The sequence below is a fragment of the Stegostoma tigrinum genome, chromosome 31 (assembly GCF_030684315.1).
Source record: "Stegostoma tigrinum isolate sSteTig4 chromosome 31, sSteTig4.hap1, whole genome shotgun sequence".
Classification (NCBI taxonomy): Eukaryota; Metazoa; Chordata; class Chondrichthyes; order Orectolobiformes; family Stegostomatidae; genus Stegostoma; species Stegostoma tigrinum.
Window position 1 is genome coordinate 7,936,005 of NC_081384.1, and position 10,356 is coordinate 7,946,360.

At 45.0% G+C, this 10,356-nt stretch overlaps 1 protein-coding gene across 4 annotated transcripts in view; it reads right to left on the minus strand.

Annotated features, from left to right (window-relative positions):
• Positions 1 to 10,059, minus strand: part of LOC125466320 (plexin domain-containing protein 1-like) — a 432,462-nt gene extending 422,403 nt beyond the window's left edge. For all 4 annotated transcript variants that reach the window (XM_059638864.1, XM_048560676.2, XM_048560675.2 and 1 more), the window contains exon 1: positions 9,677 to 10,059. In XM_059638864.1, the coding sequence (XP_059494847.1) occupies positions 9,677 to 9,749 (73 nt within the window). In that variant the 5' untranslated portion in view covers positions 9,750 to 10,059. The remainder of the gene's footprint in view (positions 1 to 9,676) is intronic.
• Positions 10,060 to 10,356: the final 297 nt, after the last annotated feature.

A 10,356-nucleotide genomic window follows, 5' to 3' on the forward strand; every position in this document is an offset into this window, starting at 1 on the left:
GCAAAAAGATTTGGAACATCTTGAAAGGCACCATAGAAATGCAGGATTTCTTGTAGTGTTGACCCTTCTTAAAGTTAAATAAACTTTTTAAAGCATTAATTCATGGGATGTTGGTATCATTGGCCAGACCAGCATTTATTACCCATCCCTACTTGCCCAACAAGCAGGTAGGTGTCAATCACATTGCTGTGAGTCTGGAGTCACATGTGGGCCAAACCAGGAAACAATGGCAGCTTCCTTCCCTAAAGGATATTATAGAACCGGGTGGGTTTATCCTGAAAACAGTTTCCTAAAGTTTCAACCATGAGACTCTTAAATTCCAGATTGTTTAACTGAATTCAAATTCCACCATGTTAGGAATCAAACCCAGGTCCCCAGTACATTAACAGGGTCTTTGGATTAATTGGTTAGTGACAATGCCACCAGGCCATCACCTCCCCAGTGGGATGTAACTACTGGTACAGATGTGAATATGCTCTGAATCCATCGGCACAATTCAACTGATGTTAACTCCATATGGCCAGGAATTCTAATATACTTCAGGGGGCAAAACAAAAAGCACATTCTTTTATGTTTAATCCCTCAAGTGGTGGTTGAAACAAGCAAGACCATACTTACTGAGCTGGGAGAGTTCAGAGAATGGTTGGGACAGTCACATGGCACGCTGGGCTCACTCTTCAAGCCCTTTTAATCACATAAGACTATAAGACATTGGAGCAGAAATTAGGCCATTCAGCCCATTGAGTCTACTCTGCCGGTCAATCATGGCTGATAAGTTCCTCAACACCATGCTCCTGCTTCCTCCCTGTAACCCTTCACCCCCTTGATAATCAAGAACATATCTATCTCAGTCTTAAATGTACTCAATGACCTGGTCTCCACAGCTTTCTGTGGCAGTGAATTCCATAGATTCACTGCTCTCTGGCTGTAGATGTTTCTCCTTATATCCATTCTAAAAGGTCTTCCCTTTACTCTAAGGCTGTGCCCTCGGATCCTGGACTCTCCTACCAATGGAAACATCTTCCCAACATCCACTTCGTACAGGCCATTCCGCACCTTGGAGAGGTGAGGAAATAGTCAGAGTTTTATTTTTCTAAATTGATCTGTGGGTTTTTCCTTCTCTTGCCTCAAGACAGCACAAGGCAGAGAGGAAGCAGATCCTGGAGGAAAAGAAATTTACTTTAATTCTTTCCTGAGCTGGGGATGTGGCTGGAAGGGCTAGCCTTTATTGATCGTGCCTGATTGCTGATGAACCCAGTGTATAATGCAGCTATTTCCAAGGGGCGTTAAAGGTAAACTACATGAATGTGTCTTCTGGAGTCACATATAACCCAGACTGGGGTCAGGACGGCACGTTCTTTCTCTAAGGGGCATTAATGAACCAGATGGCTTTTTACAACAATCAACAGTTTCGTTGAAGCTGATTTTTAATTCAAGGTTTTTACGATTTAATTGAATTTAAATTCCATTAGCTACTTTTGTGCAATTTGAACCCATGTCCCCAAAATATTAGGCCAAGCTTTGAATATTAGCCCAAGAACATGGACACCATCATACTATCTATAGGTATAAGGTTACACCTTGACAGATAGAACAGACGTTTTGGTTGCACTGGCCTGTAACCTCACCATTCTTTGGAGAAGGGGGATACGGTGGCTCAGTGGCTAGCACTGATGCCTCACAGTGCCAGGGGCCCCAGGTTCAATTCCACCCACCGGGAACAGTCTGTGTGGAGTTTGCACGTTCTCCCCACTTCTGCATGGGTTTCCTACAAGTGCTCTAGTTTTCTCCCACAGCTCAAAGATGTGCGGGTTAGGAGGATTGGACCTGGGAAGTTGCCCATCACACCCAGGGATGTGCAAGCTGGCTGGGTTAGCCATGGGGAATGAAGTGTTACAGGAGTTGGGGTGGGTCTGGGTGGGATGCTGTTTGGAGGGTCAGTGTGGACTCAAGGGGCCAAACAGCCTGCTTCCGCACTGCAGGGAATCCATAATGTTCACAAGATTGTAGCCCCTGTGTCTATTGTCTTTGAGATACTAGTAACAGGTCTTCTCCTGAATGGCAATGTATGCTGTAATAGTACTAATCCGTATCATTCTGCAATATAAAGGAAAAGGCCATGAAAAGATGGAGCATCAAACCCAACGGGAGAAAATATCTGATCCATATCAAATCAACTACTCTTATAATACCACGTGAGAAAAAGCCTTCAACCCAAAAATCTTAACTCACTTTCTCTCTCCATACTGGTTGTCAGACCTGCTGAGCATTTTCCAGCAATTTATTTTATTTCAGTAAGCCAACAGCAAGACTACCTGGCTTCAGTTTTACTGTATTGATAATCCACGCTTAACAAAACCTTCAACCCTCCTCTAAAGGGTCTGACAGGATCCTGTGGGTTTCTATAATGTGAATGTGACTGTACTTATTAATGTATACTCTTTATCTTCTCTCAGCTCCGGTTCACCTTGTTTTAATGAGGTCTCTGTGCCTCTTATGATGTACGTTTGCCTTCATGCATTAGAGCCACCTGAGTGTTTCAACCCACTGACAGTTCAGCTTTAATTCCTTCACTTCCTTGAAATAGGGTCACAAAATTGGGTGAAATCAGCTGCAAGAAAATATATGCCGGAAAACCATATGTTTATAAATCATCAGCACAAACCTGTGAAGAGCAAATTAAACAGCACAAGTAAATAATAAACACAAGACTTTTCACAATGCGTCATGCTAAGAGCAGTTAGCATAGATCATTAACTGAACCATTAGTGTCTCCTCCCTCTGTGAAACTTCAGCCAACTGTCAGTATGTGGCACAGTCAACTGAAGGTGGGTATTTGCATCCAGGCTGCCTGACAGTAAACTGTATCCATTGTACCCGGTGTGGCTCCCTCTACATTGGGGAAACCAAGCGGAGGCTTGGGGACCGCTTTGCAGAACACCTCCGCTCAGTTCGCAACAAACAACTGCACCTCCCAGTCGCAAACCATTTCCACTCCCCCTCCCATTCTCTAGATGACATGTCCATCATGGGCCTCCTGCAGTGCCACAAGGATGCCACCCAAAGGTTGCAGGAACAGCAACTCATATTCCGCTTGGGAACCCTGCAGCCCAATGGCATCAATGTGGACTTCACCAGCTTCAAAATCTCCCCTTCCCCCACCGCATCCCAAAACCAGCCCAGTTCGTCCCCTCCCCCCACTGCATCACACAACCAGCCCAGCTCATCCCCTCCACCCACTGCATCCCAAAACCAGCCCAGCCTGTCTCTGCCTCCCTAACCTGTTCTTCCTCTCACCCATCCCTTCCTCCCACCTCAAGCCGCACCTCCAATTCCTACCTACTAACCTCATCCGACCTTCTTGACCTGTCGTCTTCCCTGGACTGACCTATCCCCTCCCTACCTCCCCACCTATACTCTCCTCTCCACCTATCTTCTTTTCTCTCCATCTTCGGTCCACATCCCCCTCTCTCCCTATTTATTCCAGAACGCTCTCCCCATCCCCTTCTCTGATGAAGGGTCTAGGCCCGAAACGTCAGCTTTGGTGCTCCTGAGATGCTGCTTGGCCTGCTGTGTTCATCCAGCTCCACACTTTGTTATCTTGGATTCTCCAGCATCTGCAGTTCCCATTATGCCTGACAGTAAGGGAGGGCTGAGTGTTCTCTATACCAGAGGAGACAGCTGCACACATTAACAGTTTGTCAGAATTTGACATTTTTAAAATACATTGTTTTGGGTCTGGGAGATCATGGTATCGAACATGCTCCTCCTTTGGAATTCTGAGCCACAACTCCCCTTATATTTAACCTGCATCCACTCACAGAGCTCGCCCAGCAGAAGCTGGCAAATTATGTACGCAGCGTAACTGAGGAAATGGAAAATTCTAATAAGAACGTGAGATCTGACAGCACAGAGCCAGTCCTTCAGCTCAGTGAGCCTGTGCTGGCTACTTAAATGAACCATCCAATTAGGTCCACGCTATTTATATGCCTATATATGCATATGTTGAGTTGGGCAGAGATTTACAAAGGCTTTATTGTAAATCCGTAGTTGAGTACAATCACCCGTTTTCCCCTTCCCCTTCTGGACCCTTTCCCTGTCCAGCATCCAACATCCCACAAGGGGAGATCCCTGTCTTTTTCAAAGAAAGAAACTCATCATAAAATTAGCTAATCATTCAGTGAATAAATTAGAATCACTGCTTACCCAGAGCTGTATATTAATAATAAATATCAAAATATGCGTAAACACCGTGGGGGTGGGTAGGGGGAGTCAGGATTTTATTATGTGCAGGCTGACCTTGCCAAATTTATTACCCGATGCATGCAGCTATGGTTAAAGACTCAGGGAATCCAGCTCTTTTGTTTGTAAAATATACCCACCGCCAATTCTTCCAGTTAACAAATTACACATACAGTTCATCAGGGGCTGTGTGCCAGGAACGAGGAAAATCAAGGAAGGAGGAAACAAGGTGGTTTTTTGGGGGAAGGGGTGAACTAAATGAAGATGATGTTACTTTGGACCCCATATCTAGGGAAGGATTTGCTGTTGTTGGAGCGGGGTCTGGGGAGATTTACAACAATGTTCTTGGGGATGAAAAGCTTGTCATATGACAAGCAATTGAGGAATCTGGGTCCATGCTTGATGGAGTTCAGAAGGATGAAGGGGGGGTGGGATCTGACTGAAACTTGTAGAATACTAAGCAGCCTGGATAGAGTGGGCATGGAGAGGATGCTTCCACTCGTCGGAGAGACTAGGGCTCAAAGGCACATGACCTTTAAAACCGAGATGGAGAGGAATTTCTTCAGCCAGAGACGGGTGAATCTGTGGAAATCATTCCCGTTGAGGGTTGTGGAGGCCAAGTCACTGAGTGTACTTAATAGTGTTAGGTTTTTGATTAGTAAGGGAATCAAGGGTTATCGGGAGAAGGCAGGAGAATGGGGTTGAGAAACATATCAGCCATGGTCGAATGGCAGATCAGAGTCAATGGGCTAAATGACCTCATTCTGCTCCTGTCTTATGATTATTGGGGGAAAGTGATGCCTTCCCAGCCCTGCAGTGCCTGATGCCACTAAGTGCTATGAGGCTGCTGGTGGAAGAAGCCAGGTCTTTTATCAAATAACCCAATCACCAAAGAGCCCAGCTTCACTTTTTAAAATATATAAATAAACCCACAACAAAATTGACAAAGCACCAAAATAATCAAATAAGGAATGTACTTGATTTTCTTTTACTTCACAAATGCACCAAGTTAACAAACAGAATACCAGCTGTACTGAGTAGTGGTAGTGTAGGAACTACAAAAACAGGAAAAGAGGAGGGGAAAGCATAGGTTAGGAGGGGTTGCGATTACATCAAAATCATATGGAGTGAGGGAGGAGAGAGGAATAATACAGTCGCCTCATGACCCACTCCAAAGAACCCAGGTGCTTTTTTTCTTAATATTTTGGAAGACTCACCATTAAATCACTTCAGTAACTACTTATCCAATAACAGCTAACACCCTCGCCACTAGTGTACTATAGATCTCTACAATTTATGAATCTGATCAGGAGCAGTGTAAGAACCCCAGCTATGTAGATTTTATATCAACCTGTTTAAATGGGTTTTAGCATGTGGCTGGAGCAAACGTGGCTTAAGCTCAGATCCTGCTGTGACAGAAATAGGGACATGAGTGCTGCATCTCAAGACCTTTAGAACCCAGCTTACTCTAGGAACTACTATCAGATCAACAAGTTAGGAGGAAAAGGAGGAAAACAGGAAGGGGACGAAATTAAAATGGAATCGGAGAGTGAAATAGTGCTCCCCAGAAGTGACTCTCTGAAGGTGTTGTAGCGGTTAATGGACACTGCGTTCTCTCTCCCAGGCACTCAGGTCTATAACCAGATTCCAAGACCTGCTTCCTGGGCCTGTTAATGTGAGACACTTCTTTCCAGTTCTTTTTTCCATGTTCTAAAGTGCTATCACACACAAGCGAAAAGCTCTCTTTTCCATCACTGAATCACCCATTCTGTTAACCACCATCAGCAATTCAACCATGTCCCAGTTTATAAGTTTGTCTGCAAAGCATGTTAAGGGCAATGCAAAGACATTAAAGATGAGGAAGAGGTAGGGAGGGATGGAATTGGAGAAAGGACTTCAAACAAACCACCCACCCCGATGCCCAGCCTGGTCTAAAGGCTTTGAGTGTATCAGTGGGCACCGCATGTTCCCTCTCCAAGGGCACTGGGCACAAACATATCCATGGACAAGGGGAAGGCTCAGTTACCATGACCCCTTCCACTTTCCGAGTCAACCTGTGCAGAGATGTTAGTACACACCCCTGCAACAGGTGTGACATAAACTTGAGACCGTTGGCTCAAAGGTAGGGACGCTATCACTGTACCACAAAAGCCCTATCAGTTCAAACATCACAGCTGCTATGGTGGGATTTGAAGCCTTGTCCTCAGAAAATTCCCTCAGAGCCCACTGCTTAAGTACCAATGGGCATCATCAGCTCTGTTAGCCCCAGAGTTGGTCTGGTTTACCCTTAGACAGATCGGCATTCCTAACAAAAACAGAAATTGCTGGGAAAACTCAGCAGGTCTGGCAGCATCTGTGGAGAGAGAAAGCAGAGTTAATGTTTCAGAACCAGTGACCATTCTTTAGAACTGATCGTAGCTAGGATATATGCTGAAGATGCGGAGGAATTGAGAAGTAAACCATAGTTGGAGATGGAGCCCAGAGACAGAACAACGGCTGGACAGACAAAGAAATGGCTAAAGGTCAGCCTGGGAGAATAGGTTTCTGCTAATGGGGACTATTAGTATCTGGTGTGGGTTGTGTGTGGTAACAGCCCATGTGATTACAAGGCCTGGTGTGTGGGATTTGGGGTAAGGAGATGGGAGAAAATGCTCATGCCCTAAAATAATTGAACTTGATACTTAGTCCTGAAAGCTCTAGAGTCTCCCAGCAGAAAAATGAACTGCTGTTCTTCCAGTTTGCACTGAGCTTCACTGGAGAAAGCCCAAGACAGAAGTGTTGGCCAGGGGACACAGTGGTACGTTAAAATGGCAGGCAACAGGAAGCTCAGGGTCATTTTATGGATAGAACAACAGTGGTCTGCAAAGCCCCACCCCCTACCCTCCTCACTACCACCAGCCCACCTCCCCTCATCCTGCCCAGAATATAAGACACCACATCGTGAGCAGCATTTTCGCACACTGACATAATCTTCCCCCAAAGCCCTGCAGGCATTTTTCCCTGGTTCCCATCCTATCCTTTATTCTGCCTTGGGCTTTTGTGGGTTCAATTCTCACTCCAGTAAAATGAGCCCATAACCCCAGAATGATAACCCACTGGGTCAGTGTCAAGGCATCATCTTTTGAATGAGACATGAGGCCACAGCTCCTCCTGCCTTCCCAGTTAGATGTGAAAAATCTACTGACAGTGTTTTAAAACAAAGGACATCTCTTGTGCCATATTTATCTCTTAACCAAGCACTAAAAATACAACTCTCTGCTTTCAGTTTTTGTCGCCCTGCTGTAAGAGGATATTATTAAACTGGAGAGGTTTCAGGAGAAAGTGACCAGGATATTGCTGGGACTGGAGGATTTGAGTTATGGGAAGAGTCTGGATAAGTTGGGACTTTCGCTGGAGCATAGAAGTTTGAAAGGTGCCATTATAGACATTTATAAAATCATGAAGGGCAAAGATAAGGTGAGTGACAGGTTTCTTTTCCCCAGGGTGGGTGATTTCAAGACTGGGGGCATATTTTTTAGGGGAGAGGAGAAAGGTTTAAAAAGGACATGGGGACAACTTTGTTTATGAGTGGTTCACGTGTTGAACTATCAGAGGAAGTGATAGATTTGGGTACAGTTACAACATTTAAAAGACATTTAGATAAGTGCATGAATAAGAAATGTTTGAAGGGACATGGTCCAAGTGCAGGCAGGTGGGACTAGGTTAGTTTGGGATTGTGGTTGGCATGGACTGGTTAGACTGAAGGGTCTGTTTCTGTACTGTATGGTCAGTGCCAAAAAAATGGAACAGATGAGTCCAGCTGGGTATATCATGGCTTTACCACTAAATGAAAGAAATCACTGACCTCAGATGTTAACATTTTCTTTTCTCATAGACACTGCCTGAATATCTTTGGCTGTTTTAGGTTTCATTTCGGATTTACAGCATCTGCTGCATTTTAGTTTTTCTTCAAAAAAGACACTGCTTTGGCTGCAAAACGCTCTAGAATATTCTGAGGGGGACAGAAGTGCTTTCCCTGGCTGATGAAGAACGAAATCAAACTGCACTCCCAAAGAAATTGTTGATAGTTTGAGATGTAGGCTGGCCGCTGTTCTGTGTCATAGAGATATACAGCACGGAATCAGACCCCTTGGTCCAACTTGTCCATGCTGACCAGATAACCTAGATAAATCTAGTCTCACTTGTCAGCATTTGGCCCATTTTCCTCTAAATCTTTCCTATTCATAAACCCATCAAGCTGCCTTTCAAATGTTATAATCGTACCAGCCTCCATCACTTCCTCTGGCAGCTCATTCCATACAGTCACCACCCTCTGCATGTTCTGGGTTAATAAAAACAAACTTGAGTTCAGAAGGGCTACTGAACCTGAAACTCTGCTTCTGTCCTCAGATGCCCCTAGATCTGCCGAGTTTCTCCAGTAATTTCTGAGTTTTGTTTACACAAAACTTGGTTGGACACCCAAGCAACAGAGGAATGAGATGAGGATGCAAGCCACTGGTTCGGCTGAATCTTCCTCATTGCTGCTCTCTCACTTCATCCTAATGAGCACACTTCCTCCGACTTGGCAAGGCTGTGCTGCCTCGAGTGTGCACTGCTAATTAACCTGCATTTTCACACGATATATCTGAGAAAACTATGCTAGGGAGCTATAGTACGGCGAGAGATTGGTGTGAGAAGGACATACAGATGGGTTTTTTTTGAGGGACGTTAGTAGAGGAGCGCTGTCAGACACATTTCAGAACATTCTGCTCAGAATTTTTAAGGCATCATCCTCGCTGGTCTCATATCTCTCACGTCGTTCATGCAAATGGCCAAGTCGCCCAGCTGCGGGTCATGGCAGCTTTAAGACTATTTGTTTCAATCCTGTTCGTGTATTCACCTCCCAGCACCCTAGAAACCCAGACAAACAGATAAATACCTTCCCAGCCCTTCACCGCTTTGCAAACCACACCGGCTGTTCCAATAAACAGTGTCTTGCGCTTCCACAACAAAATAAAAGGCATATTTCACTGTTTTGCTACACATTGCTTTGCACGCAGACAGAGTGTTCCCCTTAACATTTACAGCAACTTTTCAGTGTGTGTGCCCGTGAGACCTGATTGACGATAACATCAGCAGGCCATCGCTTTAGTGCCGAATCTACGGATGAAACCAGGACACCGAGATATTAGCGAGACACCTTGGTAATAAGATTTGAAATGAATTGTACTGCAGAGCTGTTTGCGATGAGAAAGACAAAAGAATAACACCCTAAACCCGGAAGCTTGCTCTGTTGTCTGAAGCAGCATCTCTGGAAATGTTGCCCTGGATATTTCAGGAAGGAGGGAGAATTTCTGTTTTAAAAAAGCCCAGCAATTCACAGTTTGCAATTGGTGAAGCTGGGAGGAGAATGACATAAATAAATAAAGGAGGAAGATGAGAATTTGCTTCTTACCTGTCAGCTCCCCAGTTTCCAGCTTGCCAAGTACTGAAGGCAAGTAGAGCAGGAAGAAAGTGCCCAATTCCATGTTGCTGCTCCGGTCGGGAGTGTTGAAAACAGGCAGTCTCCTGGAAGCGGAGAGCGGGCTGAGCGAGGGTGATGCTCCCTCCTATAACAGAATTTTATGTCCAGAGTCCATTAGAAAGAGATGCGAGAGATCGCTGGAAGACTTGATGTTGGGAATATCTCGTGGTCTTTATCTCTTGTCCTCTCTGGCTGCCTATTATTTTGTATCTCTCTCTCTCTCTCTCTCTGGCTGTGTGTTTGCTTAAAAACTGCGCGGAGCTTGCAGAGCACGCCACACTCTGTCAGACTTTCAGCATAACACGAGACAAAGTGAGACGGAGAGAGAGAGGATGTGGGGATTTTACCTGAAACCGTCCAGCTCGCTCCTTGTCCAGTTCCCAACCAGAAAAAGCATCCAATCCCGCTTTAGAAACCCAGCTGCCAATCTTAGCTGCTGAATAATTTATTCAACCAATCCATCAGAATGAAGCTGTTCAAAACCTGCTACATTCTGGATAAGGATAATTTCTTTCTCCCACCAAATGTCACACTAAGAAGCGGCTCTCACATTTATTTTCAATCGGTTTAACTTCAATAACTCGCGCTGCTGAGTGAACGTGGGATAGCTT